General features: G+C 38.1%; 1 protein-coding gene across 2 annotated transcripts in view; it reads right to left on the bottom strand.

The window, feature by feature from the left end:
- The window catches only part of SPIRE1 (spire type actin nucleation factor 1), a 157,213-nt gene that overhangs the window by 79,457 nt on the left and 52,706 nt on the right, over positions 1 to 25,050 (bottom strand). For both annotated transcript variants that reach the window (XM_008058931.1, XM_008058932.1), the window contains exons 2-3: positions 17,134 to 17,367; positions 8,095 to 8,220 (exon numbers count right to left, since the gene is read on the bottom strand). In XM_008058931.1, coding sequence (XP_008057122.1) covers positions 8,095 to 8,220; positions 17,134 to 17,262 — 255 coding nt within the window. In that variant the 5' untranslated portion in view covers positions 17,263 to 17,367. The remainder of the gene's footprint in view (positions 1 to 8,094; positions 8,221 to 17,133; positions 17,368 to 25,050) is intronic.

Here is a 25,050-nt window from a genome sequence, read left to right as displayed (position 1 = left end):
TTTAGGACAGGCTTGGTGGCTTAGTCTGTAATCCCAGCATTTTGGGAGGCCGAGGTGAATGAACAGCCTGAGCCTGCGGGTTCGAGACCAGTAGCTCAGGCAACTTGGCAAGACCTCGTCTCTACAGTAAATAAAAAATGAGCTGGGCATGGTAGCACATGCCTGTAGTTCTGGTTACTTGGAAGGCTGAAATGGAAGGATCGCCGGAGCCCAGCAGGTCGATGCTGGGGTGGCTGTGAGTGTGCCACTGCACTCCAGCCTGGGCTGGAGTTTTTTCCAACTCAAAAAAAAAAAAAACCCAACTCTTTTTAAACAGTGTACTTCTATGATACATCTAATTTTTTCTACAATAATCAACATAGTTAGATAGCTCTACTATGAAACAATATATTAACATATATAATATAATATAACAATATAACCAGATAATTTGGTAAGCGTACTGCATACTCTCAACACGAAGGCAATAATGGTTAGAGCTTGCTAGGAATCAGAATAAAACCAACTGATTTTCTGGTCTTAAGATTATTTTATCTCAGTTTTTGACATTTCTATGATACTCCATCTTTTCCTGTTTCATATCTCCCTCTTATTTCATGCCTAAACTTTGCATGGTACCCTCCCTCTCTCCATTCCATTTGTGCTCATATGTGGGACACCCCCCGCAAGCATGCGCAAGCACACACACATGCACATACAATCTTTCATGAATTGTTTCCCCAAAGCCAAATATTCTCTCTGCCTTAAATATTTTTCTTTCCAAGACTGCTCAGAAAGCTACATTAAAAAAAAAGAAAGACATCTACATCAAAGTATCCACCTAAGGCCAGGCGTGGTGGTTCATAACTATAATACCAGCACTTTGGGCGGCAGAGGTGGGATTTTGCTTGGGCCCAGGAGTTTGAGACCACTGTGGGCAACATAGCGAAACCTTGTCTCTACAAAAAATACTTAAAAATTAGCCAGGTATGGTGGCACACACCTGTAGTCTTAGCTACTCAGGAGGTTGAGATGGAAGGATCGCCTGAGCCCTGGAGGTCAAGGCTGTGATGAGCTGGGATTGTGCCACTGCATTCCAGTGTGGGGACAGAATGAGGCCCTGACTCCAAAAAAAAAGCATCCATTTATTTTTTCTTCAGGAATTATCTCCAGTGTCATTCCAACACAGTGCGTTGTATGTAACATTCTTCAAGAAAAACAGCAGTAACAGGCTGATGCTTGGCAATGGTGGAATACCGCTGGGGTGGGGGAGGGGGTGGGGCACAACATCAATCAGGGTACCTAATCTCAAACCAGGCAGAGTGGGGACCAAAGGGAGGCCCAAACTTTACCTGCACGATGACCACTTGTATACCTAATCTTGAATTGTATCCCACATCTTTACAATAAAAAAAATTATTATTTTAAAAACCAGGTTGATACACCTTTACTGAAGGGTGTGATAAGGATGGAAATGCTGGTGTCCACAGTGCAGAGAACCTACTTCTATGTGAACCTTTAACCTCTTTACTAAGTCTCAATTTACTAATTTGCAAAGAGTCCCAGGATTGTTATGAGAATTAAACAGAGTAAACAAGAGAAGACACTTTAGGAGCTGTATGAATATAATTCACAAAAGTAGCAAGGGTTAAAGTTTCATGAACCGATAAATAATTCCATTTTAAAATAACAAAAGCAGATACTAATGATCAAAAAATTATGGATTAAAGGGTATTACCATTAACATAATTGCCTTTTCTCCAATCAACGTTTTTACACTTAAAACTGCTCACTCTGCCCAGCACATGTTCATCAGCCACACCTGCACAGGGTTCTGGCCTGTGGTGACATCGCTGGCAGGAGGCAGGGGGCTCTTCTTTCACACAACCTGAGGCACTCAGCGGATTGCTTAGATAGTTGGTCCAGCTATCCTTACAAGAGTATCAAGTTGTTCATGAGAGATGGTAATATGTACTTCCTTTCAAGGATATTAAATGCTTATGAGATGTAGTAACAGCAGGTCCACTCAAATCGTCTTTAGCATTCGGAGAATAACTTTAAAGGATCTTACTCATTGTTTAAAATGAAAATCATCACATTGTGAAAAGAGATTAGAATGAAGACAAATTTATTTTCTACATAAATAGATGATGAGCCAGGCACAGTGTTTTATAAAGTAACCAGTTTCAGTAAATGTAATTACTATTTTATAGAACAATTATAATACGTGAAAACAGATTTTGTATTTTAATAAGTTGCCAATTTAGCATATAAGAAAAGATTCTTTAAATGTATTAAGTATTTTGAGAGTTTTAGAAAAAAATCAAAGTAACGTATTATTATATTGGTAGTGTGAATTTAGTACTCTTGAGAAAAGGTTAAAGCCACAAACATCATATATGAACTAACATATGAATTTTTTAATCACTTCAAGAAAGTCTCATATATACTGCAGAGAAAAAGAAAACCTATTTGGATGCTGTAAGACTTCATTCATGAAACTTTAGTGTTGACAGATAATTTATGTAGCATAAAATCTGTAACTAAATGGTACAAAATGATCTTAAGTGTCAGGATTTGCAGACACTTCACAGCTTGCCTTATCGGGATTCCCTGTTAAAGGCCACCAAGCCCGGTCAACAGAATGTTTATACACATATTTAAAGAGCAGCAAGAGCAACCTAAGACTTCATCTATATGCCTGTTAAAAGTTCTCATATTTACCAGAATACAGAAATACAGAACATTTTGGTTGAAATGTTTTAAATAGCCAGAGGTGCTTTCAAAACAACTTCTTTCAATCAGAGGAAATTTTTTGAAGTTCTGAGAAAACACAGAAACACATAAATCATTTCAGTTCAACAAACGCTTCGAGAGTGTTTTCTATGTGCCACATACTGCATTAAGAGTCACTAAAAGAAAGATGATTTAAAGCAGTAAATTGGCCAGGCATGGTGGCTCATGCCTGTAATTCTGGTGTTTTGGAAGGTTGAGGTAGGAGTTTTACTTGAGGTCAGGAATTGCAGACCAGCCTGGGCAACACAGTGAGAACTTATTGCTAAAAAAAAAAAATTAGCTGGGTGTGGTAGTGTGCATTTGTAGTCTCAGCTGCTTTGGGAGGCTGAGGTGGGAGGATCACTTGAGCCCAGGAGTTCAAGGCAGCAGTGAGCTACGATTGCACCACGGCACTGCAGCCTGGGTGACAGGAATTCATCTCAAGAACCATTTGGTCCAGTCGTCAGGATGGGATTACAAAGATGTAAGCAAATGACCACTATGAAGTACGTAACCTGCAAGACCCAAGGATGTACAAGGTGTAGAGGCAGTGGAGGGACTAAGACTGTTAGTGGCAAAGGGATGGATGTTAAGGATACTTCCCTAAGGAGGCAACATGGGAACAGGGTTTTGATGGATAAATGGAAGTTCACCAAGAAGACAAGGGGAGAAGTGAATTCCAGTCAGAGAGAATATTATGTGCAAGGGTCATGAACATAAACAGCATGATAAATTCAGAAAACATAAGCAATTTTAATTATGTTGAGCTGCCAGGTTTCAAGGCAATTAGGAGAACCAGCCAAACTGAAAGTAACAATCAAGCTGTTACTTACTGCAACTGTGTAGACAAGGCAAAAAAGGAAAGTGCTAGTGAAACTGTACCCCACAGAGTTAGAGATTTCAGTAACTAGCAAAATTTCTTGAGCCTATGTTGCAGGACAGAGGACTAGTCTTTTATCTTTGTTTGCAACAAAATTGGCTATCAGGCTGAGACTGCTTGGAACCAACATGGCTAACTCAAGTCTGTGCAGAATAGATTTGCTCACCCAATGAATAAATAACTTTTTGATGTTAGAGGGCTGAAAACTCCACCCTCAGATCATGCTAACACTGCCACTTTCTGAACACCTATGCGATCTATGAAGAAGCATGGAAGGGCAACAGCACATGCCCAAGGGACTTCCCAAATCCTCTTTCCTTACAGCCAATCATGGTCCATCCCTGAAACCCTCAAAATCTTTCCCTTAATAGCCAAAATCTATAACTGCAAGGCCAGCATGGGGAGATAAATTTGAGCCTGACTCCTATCTTCTTCCTTGGCTGTCTAGCAATAAACCTTTCTCGGTGCAAAAACCCAGAGTTTCTGTGTTTGGCTTTCTGGTGCAGGCAGGCAAACAGATCCAGTTTGGTTCTGTGACACTGGCTTCCTTTGTTCCATTTCCCCCCAACAGAACAGCACTGGGTGTGGTCAAGTGTCATGAAGGACAGGTGGGGAAATCATCTCACTGCTGCGGAGACTGGACAAAGACCTCCTGAGGGGCGAATGGGAAGGAAAAAGGGAAAGGTTAAGAGTGGAAAGTGTTGAGTCAGAGTGCAAGGGAAAGAGGGTTAGAACACAGAGAGTAGGAGGTTTAGGGGAAAATAGAGATGCTCTGAGTCCCTGCAACCATCTGCAGAACATGACAGCACACTAGCTGGGCACCAAGGCCCATATGGGAGGGCAGCTCGCACTTTCCCTGTGAGGCTTGCCCAAGTAGAGCCCTGTAATTGCTTGTGGTTAGCCTCAAGGGCTACACATAGCACACAGGATTTGGCCACAGGATACTATGTGATTTACAAAAATCATTTACTAACAAAATGAAGATGAAACTGATGGAGAGGACTTCAGTGATGAAGGTGACCAGCAGGGAGGCTAGTCTCATAATCCAAAGGAGAGGGGTAGAACTGAACTCGTAAGTGATTGAACCTAGTCCACGCAAGAAAGAAAGTGAATTCCAAAAGGATGATAAACTAGAAGAAACTAGGGGAGTCAACAGAATAAAAATTAGTTTAGATAGTAGGGGGGAAGATCTAGAAAGGCAGGAATTAGAGTAAGAAAGCAGGGAAAAAGAGCCTGTGAGTTCCGAGGTGAAATGACTACAAGTTATCATGAGAATACAGGTATGTTCAGGTAAGAAGAGTACTGAAGTAGAGGGAAGTCAAGGGTACAATGCTATGGTTTCTTTTTCATTGATAATTTCACTCAAGGTGACGGCACATGTCAGTGACAGTGGTTGTAAGAAGGACAGAAGTGATGGCATGAGTTTCCAAGGAAGAAGGGTGTTTGAACAAGGATGAAGGCTGATGCCAGTTCAGAAAGGGAAGAGAGCAACTTCTTGCAAAAGGGAAGCAAAAGAAAGCACTACCTTTGGGGGGGAGGTTCTGAGAAGAGCCTGAGGGACTGCAGAACTTATTTTCAAAATGGAATATAGTGTCTAGAGAGGAGACTGGGAAAGGATGAGAGAGAGATCAACAGAGTAGAGGGAGATGAGAAAACAGGACAGAACTAGTGCCTGTAACACCTAACCTTTGGGTGGTGACAGGTGAGAGATGTGGCTTGAATTCCAACTGGCCACAAGGGTCCCAAGTATGGTCATTTGGAATTCCAGTCATTTGGAATCTGGCCTAGCTGGTTTCTGCCGGCAGTGACACACAGCAATTTTACTCTACCTGTAGGTTTCTTATTTAAATAAACTTTGATAATGTTTAAACTTCTCAAAAATGTGTTTGTAGCTGGGCGCAGTGGCTACATTTGTAATCCTAACACTTTGGGAAGGTGAGACAGGAGGACCACTTGATCCCAGGAATTTGAGACCAGCCTGGGCAACATAGCAAGACCTTGTCTCCACAAAAAGAAAAAAAAAAATTGGCCGGGTGTGGTGGCACGTGCCTATAGTCCCAGCTACTTAGGAGGCTGAGACAGGAGGGTTGCTTGAACCCAGGAGGTGAAGGCTGCGGTGAGCCATGATCATGCCACTGTATTCCAGCCTGGGCAACAGAGTGAGCCTCTGACTCAAAAAAAAAAAAAAAAAAAAAAAAATCAAAGAAAATGTGTTTGTTTATTTGGCAAAATGAAGTTTTAATCAAGAGCAACAAAATGTTTTAATGCTCACTGGTATAGAATAGCAAAATACTTGTTAATATTAAGCTCAGAAATAGCTTCTAAGAATATCAGTGTTAGAAGGACTTTAAGAGCTCATTTATTTACTCTACTAAGCCAACAGGACTATACTTACACGTAAAGGTAATACTCTGGAGAAGGTAATGTCAGTCTCAACAAGCAGGGGAAGGTAATAACCTTAAAAAGTAATCTTTTTTAGTATTTGATAAAACTTAGCTGAGGACAAGTCTTTGGATGTTCACTTTGAAGCTTTTAATCAGACCCCTACTTCATCTGGTTCTGTCCAAGAAGAACAGTTAGTTCATGATTAGATAGGTAGGTAGGTAGGTAGGTAGATACACAGGCGGACAGATCAATACTGAATTTATAATTATTATTCAAATAACATTTATTCACCCTTTTCTACCCTGTTGACAACTTTTCACTTTGATGCAATTCTGTAAAATTAAAAAAAGAGTAAGGCATTTCTTTTCATTGCTTTATCATAAAAGGTCTAAAAAGCAGTACCCTGGTTACAGCAGATGAAGAATGCTTAGAGAGCTTATCTACACACATGCAATGGATCTGTTTAAGGGTAGTTTATTAACAGTAATCTGCCCAAGACATCTGTCACCTACTTATTACAAGGGCTAATTAAGTTTTGTTTGGAAGCCAGGTTAGTTTTCCCCCCTTGCTTACCCATCCAGTGTATGTTTCTCCTAAAAGTGTGGGTCATAGTAAGTTTTTGCACATTGCTTCAGATAAACCCTGTACTTTAGTTATATAAGAAATGATACTGTGATGGTTAATTTTAGATGTCAGCTTGACTGCATTAAAAAATACCTAGAGAACTGGTGATGCATTATTTTTAGGTGTATCTATGACGGTGTTTCCAGAGGAGACAGTGAGCAAGTCTGAGTGAACAAAGTGGAGAAGATCCTCCCTCAATGTAGACAGGCACCATCCACTTGGCTGGGGGCCTAGATAGAATACAAATGGAGGAAAGGCCAACTGGTGTCTCTCTCTCCTGGAGCTGGTATACACTCCGGGGACTCCAGGACTTGCACCAGCAACTCCTGGGGTTCTCAGGCCTTGGGTCTGAACCAGCCTACTGGCAGCACAGGGCCTCCAGCTTGCAGATGGCCTGCTGTGGGACTTCTCATCATTCATAATCACATGAGCCAATTTCCCTAATAAATTCCCGCTCCTACCTCTATTTATATTTATAGCTATATCCTATATCTATAACCCTATTACCTATTACCATTGAGCACTGAGCTCTCACTTTGTGCCAGGTACTGTGCTGTTTTATATAAGATCTCACTGAAATTTCACAACCATCTGTGTAACATAAAATACAGTGACTCACCTTTTAAATAAATTAGAATGATTCTTTTTGGACTTTATATATAACACTTTTAACTATAGGCACTGATAAATAATAATTAAAAGAGCTAAAATGTGATTTTTAATTGTCTAAATATTAATTCCAATCTCCTCCATTAAATCTTTAATCAGGCCAGGCTTGGTAGCTCAGCCTGTGATCCCAGCACTTTGGGAGGCCAAGGCGAGTGGATTGCCTGAGCCTGTGGGTTCGAGACTCACCCGGGCAATTTGGGGAGATCTTGTCTCTTAATAAATCAAAAAAATTAGCCAGGCATGGTAGTGCATACCTCTGTAGTTCTGGCTACTTGGAAGGCTGAGGCTGGAGCCCAGCAGGTCGAGGCTGTGGTGGCCGGGAGTGTGCCACTGCACTCCAGTCTGGGCAACAGAGTGAAACTCCAACTCAAAGAAAAAAAAAATCTTTAATCAACTACTTTAAAATAGTTAAGTGATCAGATGTGAGTGCTATCGCCTTTCTGAGTCCTTATCCCTTCCTGAAAGAGGTACTAACATGTTTCAGAAAAGACATAAGAGAAGAGAGGCAGAAAGAAAGTGAAAAACAAGTCACATGGAACAGACTGAACCAGTTCAGTAACATTTATTTCCCATGTGCAAGGAAGCTATATGAAAATCTGTTTTTTAAATGGTTCACACTGCTGCTATTTTAACTTTGCCTAAGTTCCTTCTTTCCTAAATGATTTTGAGCACTCATCAGAAGGAAGGTAATACATTTTTTTTTTAAATAGAAAGGACAATTTTGAAAATTCAGGTTTATCTTTCACAATGCCAGGGGTAAATATCAAAACAGTAGTACTTACCTCCTTAGCACTCTTAATTTTGGTCAGAAATGTATGGAGCTCCATTGTTTCTGCAAATAGTGCGCGACATACTGCCTGATAATGATTTGGTGCTTCTGATTCAGTTGGCAGATGAGCAGCACATAACTACAGAAGAGGAAAATAAGGGTACTTGGTTATCATTTGGGTTATTTTGTACCTTAAAAACAGACACATCTAGTATATTTGTATTTTCGTATCAGACAGCATGGCAATTCCCATCATTCAAGGCTTAATGTAGCACAAGATCATCAGTAAAGTCTACCCAGTTAAATGGGAAAAGTGGTCCACTAAACTAACAGACACCCAACAGCACATATGAGCTTATTAGAATTACTTAGCTTCTATTTGAAAATGATAAAACATTTAAAAATATACGTGTTGGCTGGAAGCAGAAAAGGAACCACCATTTTTTGAGTATTGATGATAATTCAGGTATTTTAACAGCTACCATTTATTGAGCAATTATCATGCCAGATACTATATTTGACATGTCATATATACAAGATATATACCATTTACCATATATACCATTTACTCTTACTCTTCAGTGTAACCCTGAATTATCCCCATTTTGTAGCAAAGGAAACTGAAGGAGAAGTCAAATGATTTGTCTGTCTAGTTACACGGTTATCATGAGGGAGGAGAATTCAAATATAGTCCTATATATATTGGGTTCTGGAGCCCAAACTTGTTCTGATACATGTTGAATTTTATAATGTAGTAAAGAGAATGTCAGGAAAACATGAAGATCATGGGGAAGCTGCCTCAGCAGTTAGCTTGGGGAAATTGGGAGTGAAAGAAAGAGGGCAGAGGGCAACAAAAGCCCACGGGTGCTGCCTACAGTCCTAATGTCCTTTGCTGTATATAGCCTATAATCCCTGCAAGACTACTCTACTTGTGGATAAAATGCAATTTAACATCATGAAAAGCAATTCAGAAAAATCAAACACCACTTAAATTGATAAGATTGGAAAAATATCCTATCAAGAGTCCAGTATTCTGGAATAATTTTATCTTTCTATAAAATAATAATTTTGTATCCACATATAATCGTTATGTTTTAAAGAGTTGTATTTCTATAAATGGCCAAAGGATAATTAGAAAATGAATTAAGAAAATTATTCCATTTATAATCTCATCAGAAATGCTAAGGAATAAACCTAACAAAGGAAATGGAAGACTTATACATTGAAAATGATTAAACATTGCAACAAAAATTAAAGAAGATCTAAATAAACAAAAAGACATCCTAGTTTCATAGATTGGAAGATTTAATATGGTTAAAATACAATATATTGAATGCAATCCCTAACAAAATCCCAATAGGCTTTTTTTAAGAAACAGAAAACTGCCAGACTCAGTGGCTCAACCTGTAATCCCAGCACTTTGGGAAGTGGAGGCAAGTGGATTGCCTGAGCCCAGGGTTGGAGACCAGCCCAGGCAACTTGGCGAGACCTCATCTCTACAGTAAAAAAAAAAAAGCCGGGTGTGGTGTCACGTGTCTGTAGTTCCTGCTACTCAGAAGGCTGAGGTGGAAGGATCACTGGAGCCCAGAAGGTCCATGCTGGGGTGGCTGTGAGCATGCATGCCACTGCACTCCAGCCTGGGCGAAGGAGTGAGACTCTAACTCAAAAAAAAAAAAAAAGAAAGAAAGAAAGAAAAAGAAACAGAAAACCTCTTTTACAAAGAGGTCCTTTGCAACAACCCAATTTAGAGATTAGGAGATTGAGATTTGTAACAGCTAAGTAATTTGCCCAAGGTCACACAGCTAGTCAATGGCAGAAATGTAACTGCATCCAGGCAGTCTGACTCCAGAACCCAAGTTCTTTTCCACTTCACTGTAAAATAGATGTAATATTTTTATATTAAAGGAAATAATGTTCTTAAAGTGCTTAAGCATAAAGCATGGTATATAGTAAGCAAGTCACAAAATAATTTTTTAGTTACCGAAAAAGGGGTGCTATGGGGGTAGGGAGACATAATTAGAAGGAACAGGTTCTATCCCATATCAATCAACATGGTTTTATGAACTTCAACAAGTTATTTAACATTACTGGGCTTCCATTTATCTCAAAAAGGAGAGGATTGGGCTATGTGACTTCTTAATATAACCTATCTCTCCTTGCTCCACGAATAAATTTTTAAGTTAAACTGAAAGGCTGAGTTTTTTGAGGAATTGATCCTGGATCTTCTTCGGGTATACACTACTCACTGTAGCTGATCTTGACTAGTCTAAGGGCTTTAAATATCACCTGTAGACTGATGACTCTCCAACTCCTAGTCTAGACCAGACTTTTCCTTTACATTAAAAACTTATAATGGTATACGAAGCATTTCCACTCAGATGTCACAAAGACATCTCAAACTTAACATTTCCAAAATTCAACTCCTGGTTTTCCTTACTCTTTCCATCTTTTCTATCTCAGTGAGTAGTACCATTTATTATCAGAAATCTGAGAGCCATCCTTTTTTCTTTTTCTCCCTCCTCAAGACTGGGTCTTGCTATGTTCAGGCTAGTCTCAAACTTCTGGGGCCAACCAGTCTTCCCACTTCAGCCTCCTGAATAGCTGGGACTATCGGTCTATACCACCACCCTGGCTAAGAGTCAGCCTTGACCATCAGTGAGTCCTGTTATTTTTGCCTTCACAATATACCACCTGAAAGCTCTCTACTTTTTTCTCCATCTCCTCTACCTCATGGCCAAGTCACTGTTTTCTTTCATTGGAGGACTCCTAGATTCCTCTCTCATCCACCCACAAGAGTCTCCTCCACTGGACAGTAAAAATATTTTATGAATATAATTTGGATTATATTTATCCCTTGCTTATTCATCAAGTGCCAACTATGTACCAGGAACTGTGGTAGAAATGGACATAATATTGAACGAGTCCAAGTCCCTGTCCTCTCAAAATGAACATTCTAATGAGTATCTCAGACCTTAAGCGTGTGTGCATGCGCATGCACACATCCACACATGCATATGCATGCACACACACACACACACATCCAATGTTGAGAATAACAGCTACTATTAAAGAAAATAATGCAGGTGAGAGGTAGAAAATAAAACCAGTGTTGGGGAGGGGAGATAATCTGGAAAGAATGGTCAGGAGGTAGCCCTGGAGCTGAGAGTTCAATGAAGACAGGAGCGAGCCATAGAGACCTAAGGCAAGCGTGTCTCGGGCAGAGTAGGACAGTGGCTCCCACTGGACTTAAAACCAAAACTCTTCTATGCTCTAAAAAGTCCTCATCATCTAGCCCATACCTACCTCTCTGATCTGATTTGTCGTTCTTCCCTTCACTTTGCTTTGGTAACCCTGGATTTGCTTCTTTAAAATATGCCAATCTCTTTGCAGATTTCATACTCTAGAGGTGTTAATTTAAATACCACCTACTCAGAGAGCCTTCCCTGTTTGTCCTTTCTAAATGTATTCTTTGCCTCTAGCTTTCCTGTTATTTTTAAATCACTGTTTTCTGTTCATTTGCTTTACAGCAATTATTAGAATTTATAATTCTGGTCTGGTGTGGTGGCTCACACCTGTAATCCCAGAACTTTGGGAGGCAGAGATGAGGGGATTGCCTGAGTTCAGGGGTTTGAGACCAGTCTGGGCAACTTGGTGAGACCTCGTCTCTACAATAAATAAATAAATAAATAAATAAATAAAAAATTAGCTGGATGTGGTGGTGCGTGCCTGTGGTTTCAGCTACTTGGAAGGCTAAGGCGGAAGAATCACCTGAGCCCAACAGGTCGAGGCTGTGGTAGCCATGAGCAAACCACTGCACTCCAGCCTGGGTTACCCTACTGCCCTAGTTACTCTTGTCCTTTGCATTCCATTTCCATTTTAATAGAGTTCATCAGTTTTCAGAGAAAAGCCCCTGAGATTGTAACAATCCTTTAGGGAGAGATGGTATGTCTCAAGTCATTTAATTCTTTGAAAATTATTTTAACAATGTTTTATAGTTTTCTGTATAAAGGTTTTGCATGACTTTGGTTTGCCTTATTCCTAGGTATTTGATTTTCTGGGATGCTTTAATGTGTATATATAAAAACTGTGTGTGTGTGTGTGTGTGTGTGTGTGTGTGTGTGTGTGTGTGTGTGTGTGTGTGTGTACACATATATACATATATAAAAATACTTATATATTATATACTTACAAAATTTCATTTTCTACTCTTCGTTGTTCTGATTTTTATATATTGACCCTTCATCAGAGACCTTCCTAGGTTCACTTACTGAAAGAAGGAACCTATAAGAAACCTAGAATAGGACAACCCCCTTGGGTTCCCTCCCACTGTGGGAGCTTTTTGGTCCTCTCAATAAATCCTGCTTTAAAAAGAAAGAAAGAAAGAAAGAAAGAAACCTAGAATAAACTTAGTTTAGTGTAGTCTTTTTGCCTCAGCACAACCATTTTTGCTTGGACTTTATCCCTGACATGCTTTGAATCTAGCACAGGTTAGACATAGATAAATTTCCAATAGGCAGGTTTTAAGAAGCATTCAGACATTCTACTGTGGGCCAAGCTGGTAGCCTGTCCCTTCATCCTCAGCAAATCTCCATCAGATGTAAGACCAGGACAGCCCAACAGCCCAACCTTTCAATTCATGGTTTAGCACAACGATCTCTAGGAAACTTTTCAGGTTCCTTGTCAAGGCAGAAGATCAAAGATCACCCCTTGGCTGGCATAAGCCATAGAAATGATAATAAGACCACCTTTTGGTCAAGGAGTTTGTAAACTGCAAACGTCTGACAAGTCTCTTGCAGGGCCCCCCCGCCCCCCCCCATCTCTTCCCATCTAACCCACCACCTGAGGGCATGAGATGCTAGTGTCTGGTTACCTCAAGATCTAAGACTCATGTGGCTACAGTGGGCCCTGGACATTCTTCTGGGCTTAAATCCCCTTGCCCAAAGGCCCTTAAATATATCAATTGCTTGATCCTTCGAGGCCACACTTGCCTCTGAGTGTTGGCCCCCTTTCCAATCTGTGAAAGGTGAATAATAAACTTTACTTCTTTCTACTTTCTTCCTTGTTGCAATCTTGCATTATTCCCGCAGCATGGGCACGGGCACCGGCCCACCTCCCCTCAGTGGATCCTTTCACTTACTAATTCTCAAAGATAATCTATAGATTATTTTGCATTTTCTACCTAATCATAAAATCTGTGAATCACTACAGTTATATTTCTTCCTCTCTAGTCTTTGTAATTTTTAACTTCTCTCTTGCCAGATTGCTCTAGTTAGGAACTCCAGTACAAAGTTGAATAGAAGTGGTGATAGCAAGCACCCATGGGTCACTTCTAATCTTAGAGGGAAAACTCAACATTTCACTATTATTGCTTTTAGTGCTTCTTCTTTTCTAACAGATGCATTGATATCCATAAATTTCTCTGTAGTCTGGACTTCAGTATCCCTTAAATTTTGACAGGCCACATATTCATCATTATTTAGTTTATTTCCACTGTGATTTCTTCTTTGACTGGGCAAATATATGTGGAAATAATAAAATCACTTTTACTGTTAATACTTGGACTAATTCTACTATGGTAACAGAATATTTCCTATATAATTTTAACTCTTTGAAATTTGTTAAGACTTGTTTTTATGGCCTACAATATGGTCAAATTTTTTATTGTTTCATGTATGCCTGAATAGAATGTATACTCTGCAGTGGATGGGTGCCATGTCCAATAATGTTAATTAAGGTTTGTTATTCCCATTGTTCAAATAATCTATATTGGCACTGAAACCAAGAGAAGTATGTACACCCTCCTACTATGATTGTAAATTTTTCTACTTATTCGTTTAGTTTTAATTTGATTTAATTATTTGAATGTTATTCGATGCTGTTGTTACAGGATATGCTATTACATAAAAAATTCAGAATGGTTATTTCTCCTTAGTGAATTGAACCTTTTAATCATCAAGCATTCATTTTTTATCTCTAGTAATACTTTTGTCCTTTAGGTCCATTTTATCTGAAAATAATACCTATATCTTTCATCTGGTTAAAACGTTATTTTTTTTGTCTTAAGCTTTCTGTGCTCTGTATTTATGGTGTATCTTCTGTAAGCAACGTATGGCCATATTTTGTATTTTTAATGCAGTCTAAAAATCTTTTTTAAAAATTAGAGTACTTTAAGCTAGTACAATACATACAAACGCAATGTGGGCCACATATGTAATTTTAAATTATCTAGTAGCCACATTTTTAAAAGTAAAAAAGATATAAGTAAAATTGCAATACTTCAAATTATAGTCAATATAAAAATTATTGAGACATTTTACATTCTTTTTTGGGTGTCAAGTGTTTGAAATCCAGTATATATTTTACCCTTTCAGCACATGTAAATTCAGACTAACCACATTTCAGGTAATCAATAGCCACATGTATTGAGCAGTAAAGATTTAGACCATCTACATATAATGTAACTATTAATTAGGTGTCAAATTACCATCTTCTATTTGTTTTCCCACCTATTTACCTCATCTGTTCCATATTCCTTTGCAATTCTCTCCGTCTCTTCATTTGGATTATTAATAAATTAGCCTAACTGTCCCCTTTCCCTATAAGCTTGGTTTTCACAAATTCTCTTACTTTTTTCAGTTGTTTCCCTAAGATTAGTTGTTATCAAAATCTAATATCTTAGTGTTTTAAGGAACTCCCTACGATCTCTGAACAATCGCTCCACTTCCCCTTTTGTGCTACGGTTATATATTTTCATTCCAAATATATTTTGATTATACAAGACACTATTATAATTTCATATAACTAGATTTATTTTCATGTTTTTTTCTTTGTTCTTCAAATCTCCTGCATCTCCAAATGTCCACCAGATCTGATCTTCCTTCTGCCTGATAACCACCCTTTGGTATTCCCTTTAGTTACAATCTACCGGCAACACATTTTCTGTGTTTGTCAGAAAAGATATTTTACCTTTCTAGTTGAGGTATTTCACTGGGTAAATAATTCCAGATTCTATTTTAGAACTTTGAAGACAGCATTCCACTCTGTCCTTTCTAGCATCACTCTTTCTCTACCTTACTTGGTCATATGATGGTGGACACGACACACACTTCTCAAGCCTTAGTTTCATTTGTAAAATGGATGGAAGAATGCCTACCCAAATTACCTCACAGTATTACCTTAAAGCTCAGATAACGAAATGAATGTGAAAGCATTCTTCAGCTACAACATTCCATATTAAAACACACCAAATTAAAAGATTAGTTGGAATAAAAGACTATGTAGGAAAAAGTTACACACTAAGGAGGATCTTGCTCACTAAGAACTGAAAACAAATTATTTCCAAGTTTCTAAACATTCCATTATTTGTATTACATGAAATTAGTTTCAGTAAGGAGAAAGTGGTTATATTCAGTTAGTTCTTGTATTCTCTTCCAACAAAATAAACAAGTCAATTTACTAGTTGCGCTTTCAATTCACAAAACACAAACTCATGTGTACTGTATAGTGAATACGAAGACGTAATAAAAATTTTAAAATTTCAGCTTACTTGTCAAATGTTTCGGCTATTTTGTTCTCATTTAGCTAAAAGAAACATTCAGAACATATTGCTATAGATGTGGAGAATGTTGTGCGTCAGTTTGGATTAGCATGAAAACCAAGAAACAAGAGGTGAGAGTGTGACATTATCCAATAAAATTTCTAAGAATAGAATTGGTAAACTTCAGTTTTCTTCCAATTTATAAAATCTGTCTTTTTAAACACTCTTTAAGTATTTATTTTTCATATGATGATAGTAATAAGTTAGGGCAAACACAGTAGCTCAAACTGAAAAATAAAATAAAAGGTATCCATCGAAATTGCTAGATGCCCAAGAATTTTTGTTTTATAAGTTAAAAGGTTTAATGTCATTTAATAAGAATTTTAAGATTCCAATTACGGTCTGGCTCTCATTTTCCAAACCTGTAGTGTAAGACAGCAATCTGGCTATGACATCTGTCATGCTATTGGTGCCATGGTTGATTTTATGGATCTAGTTGGTTAGGTGGCTGTTCCCTTCCTCCTTTACCACAACTCGTGTACCCCTTCCCCTAGCACACACACCACCAAAATACTGTTAGTTTACTTTCAGAGGTGTATGTGGCTTTTCTGTCTTCCATAAAGTGAACAGGTCATCTGTGGTCTGCAGAAGGTTTTACGCGGCCTTTGAGTATGCTTTTAAGAAATAAGCCTTAAAAAAAAAACCCTTAATATTTAGAAAATAAAAAAAGGGTATAATGTGTGAAGTTTCTATCTGTATTGATGAGGAGATTTTACATGTATAGGCTGTTGGTTTAAAATGAGAAGTACTATCACTCTAAAAAGAACTAAAGAATACATCTGAATTTCATAAGAATCATAACTTGCTGAGTCCCTTTCCAGAGATCCTGTGAGATGGAACATCTAAGGAGGCATAAGGAGCAGGCACCCCTGAAAAGTACTGTTGTCACAGTTCCTCTGTATTCTCATCTCTGAAATACTTTATGAAAAGTTGGGAAATAAGAAATATATCGCCGATACTGCTTATAAAATCTAATAAACATCATTTGTAAGTAACTCAAAACAGAACTCTTTCTTCTAAGGCTAATTTGACAAGTCTGTCTTAATTTTAATCTCTGTACTTTTAGCACTATAGAAACCATGGCCTTCAAGAAGTACACAGCCCATTTAACTAAAAAGAAAAATTCAGTCCAATCCACTGAACTTGTTTCAGTACCTATAAATACCACTAAGTAAGTCAAGAAGACAAAGTAAAACAACCAACTGTGATACTGAGATTCAGAATATTCACGTAAATGAGTACATCACGGTCAAGACAGTATATGACATGTAATGATAAGAAATATATAATATCTAAAAGTGGTTTTTTGATAATTATGATCCAACCATAAAAGGCCTCAGTCAGCATGGTGAAAAGTCTGGGAACTATTATCAAATGCTGAATTACCATTCAATTTTTAAAAAATGAAATAGCAACTCGTAAGAGAAACACGTACTATACGAGCTTATGCTTTACCTTCATAACATCTCTATATGACCGGATAGCTGAGATTTTTCTCTTTTCATCTTCTTCATCTTCCAGGCCTTCCTCTGCAGCCTCATAGCCCTCATCGTTGCTACCATCAGCTTCTACGGTGTTGGCCATGTGATCGATGAGCTGCTCTAGGGGAGGGCTTAATTCCCTTTCTTCATTCTCCTTCAAGCCATAGTCTAGTGCTTTATAAATAATAATTCCCAAAGACTCGATAACCTAGGAACAGTAAAGACAGTAGTTAGTGGAGTGGACTAAAGAGTTTTACAGGACTAATTGTAAGGCATAAACTATTGAGTATAATATTTAAGCTAGGTCTCATCCATTCTACCTTAGAAATACATGACAAATTACACTTGAAGAGAAACTTAAGTCTTATGAATATATATTTTAAAAACCCAGAGGGAAACTTTTCTGTGATTTTCTCAAACCAATACATAACACATATACAAATCCTTTTCATATTTTCTTAGATTTATACTGTATGTTAAAAATCTATATTCTCCATTCATATAAAATACTAACCAGGTTGATTTTCCACGTTTCGTTCTTTCTTTTTTTTTTTTTTTGAGTGGGAGTCTCACTCTGTTGCCAAGGCTGGAGTGTGGTGGCACCCTCATAGCCACCGCAGCCTCGACCTGCTAGGCTCAGGTGATCATTCCACCTCAGTCTTCCAAGTAGCTGGAACCACAGGCATGTGCCACCATGTCTGGCTAAGTATGTATGAATGTATGTATGTATTTATTTATTTTAGAGACGAGGTTTTGCCAAGTTGCCCAGGCTGCTCTTGAACCCTTGGACTCAGGCAATTCTCTCGCCTCCACCTCCCAAAGTGCTGGGATTACTGGCATGAGCCACCGCACCCAGCTGATTTCCCACATTTCTAAAAGATATTTCTGAGAAAATACAGTGATCAAAGAAAATACCTTTTCAGAACTCTTATACCAATGTGTATCTAACTAGAGATGTCATAGATATCACAATTATTTGATAGAGAGATGGTAATTTTAGTTATAGGTAGCAATTTATTTAAGTTTAAACAAGAAAAATTAATATTCACATACATATTTCACTGGGAATACAGATATCGCATATGATGCAAACAATGAAAGACTTTTTCAAACTCTGAGCTTTCAATGCAGTGCACAGATAATCCTCCCTACCACCTACCTCCATCGATATTACTACCAGGTATAACCCTGATTTAGTAATACTCGAAACATCACTCCTAAATACCACCCTGACAACTGCTCCAGACTTTGGTCAGTAGAGGGAATTCTACTTTATTTCTCAATACTGCCATTCCTTCCTTCTTTAAAAAAAAATCATATATAAAATAGTTTCATTTTATTTTATAATGCCAACAGCTAAATTCATTTCACCTTACCTTTTTTGTGTAAGATCACAGGCAGTGAAGACAAAGATTTAGGATTTAATCCTGATTTGTATATCTGCCCAAGACAAATTATTTAATAATAATTTTTCTTATCTGTAAAATGGATATCAATGATACCTACAATTCATGAGATTCTGTTAAAACTAAATGCATTCACTATGCATAGAAATACCCAGTACAGTACCTGACTTACAACAGGAAATGTTCTTATTGCTCCCCTTTTTTCAGCTCATCCTTTTCCAAGGCTTATCCAGTTCCTCCCAAAATAAGTAAATAAAATCTTTTATTTTCTTTATTCCATTTATAGCTGGTCGATGTTGCATTTCTTAAAAAGTGATTTCAAAAGTATCAAAAACAAATAGAAAAATCAGGAGTTTTTAAGTTGAGTTAAACACAAGAGAGCCATTGTTGTCATACACTGGAGATCTTAAAAACACTTAGGCACTCACTTAAAAAAATTCCACAAAACCTGAATTCTATCTTACCAAATAAAACATTTTCTCAACTACAGTATTCAAAATGAACATAATGCTGAAAAGTTCATAATCTCTAGTTTTTATACAATGCTGTTTAATATTTCTTATTAAAAATACATACTATTTTGATTTGTTTTAATGGTTTGACCCAGAACTCTAGCCACCATTTTCAGATAAGGGCTCAAACAATGGATCTTTTAAGTTCCAACGCAACTGAATACGTTGGTCACCCTTCCTAAGAGTGTCCCTGTACACTTCCTATCGCATCCACAGCCTGACCTGGACCTCTCAGTACTTCCCTGGCACAGGGTACACATTACTCTCATAGCACCTAGCATTCTTACTGCAGGCAGGTGCTGCTTAGAGCAGGGGTTTTAACTTTCAGTTCAAAGACAGCAAAGCCTAAAATTGTGGTGTGCACTGAATGAAAACTTGCTAAATTGAACCTAGAGCAGTCACTGTGTAACAATAAGAGTGTTCTACTAATATAATGAAGCCTCGGAAACCAAAAAGTTATCAAATTATGTTCAGTATATTTGTTTTAAGGCTGAGATGGTCTTGTTGCAATTGTTCTCACTTAGAAGTCACACTTAACTGAGTCTTACGTGGTTGGAACACTCTAACCATCTCTCTCTATATATAACCCTTCCCCTCCTCTAGCATTGCAGAAAAAAAAAGAAAAAAAAACCAAAACACAAAACCATTGCAAATACCAACATCAATGACGGCTTCCAATCGTAGCAAGAACCCAAGGGTTGCTCAGCAAGCTTTATTCTTTTCTCTGCTCAACTATTTTGACTACAGGAGCTGACCCATTCTTTGAGAAAGTAATTTTATGCCCTCTGTCCCTTTAAACCTCCAACACCTCTTTCTGCCTGTCTAGGGCTCAGTTCGAAATAAAACACAATCATTTCCCACCTTCAAATGTACAAACTGATAAGCATCTACACTTGTTTGCCCTACCTTCCTTGCACAGTGGAGGAGGGACTCTTGTTCCCATCCAAAGTCAATCCCACCCTCCCTAACCCCACAATCCCATTTTTGTGCTTCCTTTCCCAAACTCCTCAAATAGGGTGTCTGTGTACACTGTCTCTCCTTTTTCTCCTTCCATTCACTGTTTAATCCATTCAAATCTGAAGTCCTTCCGTGTGAAGTCACTGAAATGCACACTGAAGTCACAAAATATCTTTATATGCCAAATTTAATACATCCTCATCCCAAATGATTGCTCAAAAGCATCCGACACAATTGACTCTTTTCTTCTGTTCTAAATACTCTGTATGGCCAGGTGTGGTGGCTCATGCCCGTAATCCCAGCACTTTGGGAGGCTGAGGTGGGAGATCATTTGATGCCTGGAGTTTGAGACCAGCCTGGGCAACAGAGTGAGAGTCCATCCCTACAAAAAATAGAAAGATGAGCCAGGTGTGGTGGTGTGTACCTATAGTCCCAGCTACTTGGGAGGTTGAGGTAGGAGGATCACTTGAGCACAGAAGCTCAAGGCTGCGGTGAGACGTGATCATGCCATTGCATTTTAGCCTGGGTGACAGAGTGAAATCTTGTCTCAAAAAAACAAAACAAAAACATAAACATTCTATACTTCTAGATTTCCTCTCAGCAACTACTTCTCAATCTGTCTATAAATTCCTCCTCCGGCAATTGTTTGATGGAGCTCCTCAGAGCTCATGTGTTCTACTTCCTTACACAATCTCTTGCAAAGTGCTCTTATACATTAGCAATGCTATAAATATGATATGTATTCTGATATTTCCTTAACTTATATTTCTAGTCCACAGTTTGTTTCTGGGTTGCAGACTTGTAAATTATATTGTCTACTAATACTCCCGCATTAATAATTAATAAGCATCTCAAACTTTAGTATTTGTCTATTGCCTATCTCCTCCACTAAAATGTATGCTCCCTAAGGTCTGGGTTCTTATTATTTTGTTCATTTGCTCATTTTCTGTATTGTCTATTTTGTGATAACTATGCTCATATTGCCTTTGTGGTTGAATGCCACTATTTGGCTTCTGCTACCCTGGATCCAATTCCTCCCACTGCATTTAGGGTTCCCAGTTTAGTGACCAGAGTTCCTACCATAAGGTCTGGCATACAGAAAAGAGTGATCACAGAGTTCTTTAAGGATGTTGGGGTTCCCCTTACAAATTTATTGCTCACAGTCATGGTAAAAGAGTGTCTTCTGGACACTCCGCCAGGGTAGATTAAGTAGGCCTTAAATGACAAATCCACTCTAACATTCCAATCTTTTTTCTCATCTTACTACAACTGATCTTTGCAGCCTAATTTTCTTTTATTATCACTCATATATGCTGTTGTTCAACTGTACTCATGTCTTACTCTTTCCTTTGCATGTTCTATTCCTTATTATCTCTAGGCCACTATCCAGTATTGTTTCTACTTTCTGCATAGTCTTTCTCCTGAACTTTTGTAAGTCAAATTTCTACTTGTTTTTTCACCCCTCTGTTCTAAAAAATTTCCTCTATGATGCCTTATTAACCCCAGCTATCCCATCACATCACAATCTCTACCCACCCTTCTTCCCCAGACAAAAACAATAATTTTTTCTTCAGACTCTCCATAATGTTGACTTGTATCTTTATGCAGTACATTTCACTTTTTACTCTGGATTATGGCTATTAATTATGTACCTATCTTAATTGTCCAGCAAGACTAAGCTCCTTGAAGGCAAAAGTCTTCTGTAATTAACTTTATAACTTCATATTATTTTATAAACATACTCAATAGTAAATAAATGAATGATCCAAAATATAAATTCCTTTCACTCAGATATGTATAGTTTAAAGTTAGATACGGAATCTATGAACACAGGAAGAAACACCTGTCACTTCAATCCTTGTCATTCCAATAAACTGCTAGAGTAGTGACCCAGTCTGAACAGCTCTGAAACATTCCAGAGAACTTCCAGCCCAACGATAAACTACAGATGGTCTGGCTTAATGAACCAAATCTATTCACTTTTCCTAATTGAAGCCTGAGCCATAAAGTAGTCCTAAAGTTAACCCATACGCTTAGAAACACAGGCATAACAAAGCAGGACATTATTAGACTAACATGTACACCGACTCATCACTTTCACTGGACTGAAGGAAAATCTAATCTTTTGCCAGAGAAGCATATACCTAGTTCTTCAGACACTGCCCTGATCTGTGGACAACAGGTAACTACCAGAAAAATAACTGAAACATAAGAGCACTTGGACATACCAGCTTACATAGAGATATATTCTAGAAGCTCATGGGCCAAAACATGCGGAAATGTTAAGAAAACCCAAGAGAAAAAGCAGCATCAGATCTAACATATCCATCTGAGCTACTAGTCTTGAGGCAGAGGAAAAATCACTGTTCATATCCTATCATACTGTCATTGGCTTCCCCTGTGATTTCCAGAGTCCCTGGCATTCATTAAAGTGAATGGTAGTAAACATAAAGTTTTAGAGTTAAGTGAAACAAGTGAAGCACACTAGAATGCTGTGGTTTTAAAGCCTAACTGATTGATAAGTGGTAGCAGAAAGAGGGCATTAAGTAAAACCACATATTTCACAATTTAAGGCTGCTATAATATCATGCCTACTTGTTTACCCAGTGTGGGATCAACAGATACAGATGGAACTTGCCTGTTCTCCGGCCTCCAGACCCAGCCAGTGAGAGCAGCCCCACTGTTGAAGAGCAGCACACACACTACCACCAACGTTTCATGTAGAGCACCCACCACCCAGGTCATATGGCAAGTCTTCCTATAACCACAGTATTCCCCTTCACCCGGCCCCTATACATGCTGTGACTTCCTACGAGTATTTGAGTCCATATTTGTCTCCTTTGCTAGGATGGTCAATCATTAGTTTTCTTGGTGCTCGCTAGGATGCTAGCTAGCACTTAGTTTTACACAGAGTATGTGTTTTGAAATATGTGTTTAAACATGCATAAACAGCAATAGTACAAAATCTTAAGTGTCAAATCTGATGAAATGGAGATGACTCATGTCAAGGTTGTCAAGCATGGTTCCTGGCCCTTCAATGGACATCTAACCAACAGTAGCTGTTATTGCTTTCATTGTCATGCCTCGTTACCAAAATCTCCTCTTCTCCAGCCTATAAATTAAAAAGCCAAAAGTCAGTTTATTTAACTCTTCAAGTCCCCTTGCCAATCAAATGAATGAGAGTTCCTTATATTTGTAAAAACACTTCATTGGGAATGTTTTCCTTTACATATCACAATTCTGCAAGGTAGACATTATTCTCATTTTAAAAACGGGAGAACTAAGCTTGAAAGATGGTTAATAAGCTGCTTAAAGTAAGGCAGTTAATATGAAAGAAAGTCAGTTTGAAGTCACTTACTTATGAAATTCCACATCCAGAATTCTGCCATACCACAGAGCTGCATATTTGAACACCTCCTAATCTTCCAATGTTGGTCTAAAATGTGGCATCCAAAATTAAAGCCTATACCATGTATTGTATAATCATCAGATATTGCACCAAATTAATATTTTTCTTGTTCCACACCATATACCCCTCTACAAACACAACAAGTTAAGTATTCAGATGTCTGGCCAACTCATTAAATTGTTGACACTTTGGGTTTACAGTCAACCACAGTGGCCAAGTCACACACATCATATAATAAACATCTTTCTCCTTTAGCATGTTTCTTTTTTAGCTTATGAAAAGACATTTTTCAGGTCTAGTAAAGGGTTACACATTTAGCTCAAACCTATTTTATTCTATTTATTTTGACCAATCATTTTAATTTAGCAAAATCATGTAAAATCTGGAGTCAGCCATTTAGTGTATTATCTATCATCTGCAAACATAAAATACGCCAACAACAAATGCTAGCAAGGATGGGAAGTAACAGGCGGGAATGTAAAATGGTACAACCATTTTGGAGGACAGTTTGGTAGTTTCTTACAAACTAAACACACTCTTACCATATGATCCAGCAACTGTGCTCCTTGTTACGCAAATAAAGTAGAAAACTATGGCCATACAATAACCCACACATGAATGTTTATAGCCAAACTTGGAAGCAACCAAGATGTCCTTCAATAAGTGAATGGACAAACAAACTGTGGTAAATCCAGACATCGGAATAATACTCAGAGATAAAAAGACATGAGCTATCAAGTCCTGAAAAGACATGAAGGAGTCATAAATACATATCACTAAGTGATAAATACAAATTACTAAGCCAATCTGAAAAGCTATATATTGTATGGTTCCAACTATATGACAATCTGGAAAAGGTAAAACTAAGGAAACAAGAAAAAGTGATTGCCAGAGGTTCATAGAGAGGGAGGAAAGGATAAATAAGTGGAGTATGGCGATTTTTAGGGCAGTGAAATTACTTTATATGATACAGTAATGATGTACACATGTCATTATATATTTGCCAAAGTCCATTAGAATGTACAACATAAACAGTGAACCCTAAAGTCCTGTGGATTTCAGTTATTAATGTATCTATATTGGCTCATCAATGATAGCAAATGACCACACTAATGCAAGATATTAATAATAGAGGAAAGTAAGGGAGAAGAAGGGTATGTTGGAACTCTCTGTACTTTCTAAACAATTTTTCTGTAAACCTAAAAGTGATCTTTAAAAAAATGAAGTTTATGAACTTAAAAAACACACATGCACAGATACAGTGACTTAAAAGATACAATGCTGGAGAATGGATTAGAAATGGGCTAGAGCAAATGTGGGAATATTAGTTAGGAGGCTACTGCAATAGCATCCAACCTAGGGATGATGGCTTCTTGGGCTAGGATAATAATAGTGGGTAGAAAGAGAAAGAACTTTTAGGAGGGAGAATGGATAGGACTTTGCAATGCATTAAACGTAGGGAGAAAAAAATCAAAGTGATTCCTGGGTTTCCAGCTTGGGCTAGTAGGGGCAGTGGTAGCATTTATTGATAAGGAAAACTGGAGAAAAATGTTTGGAAGAGAAAGACAGACAACCTGTGAGGAATATGTGGATGGCAGAAGAGCGCT

This window comes from Carlito syrichta, unplaced genomic scaffold (genome assembly GCF_000164805.1).
Source record: "Carlito syrichta isolate Samal-C Ts95f unplaced genomic scaffold, Tarsius_syrichta-2.0.1 Scaffold303652, whole genome shotgun sequence".
NCBI lineage: Eukaryota > Metazoa > Chordata > Mammalia > Primates > Tarsiidae > Carlito > Carlito syrichta.
Note: the sequence above shows the minus strand (reverse complement) of the source record. Positions and strands in the feature narration are given on the sequence as shown.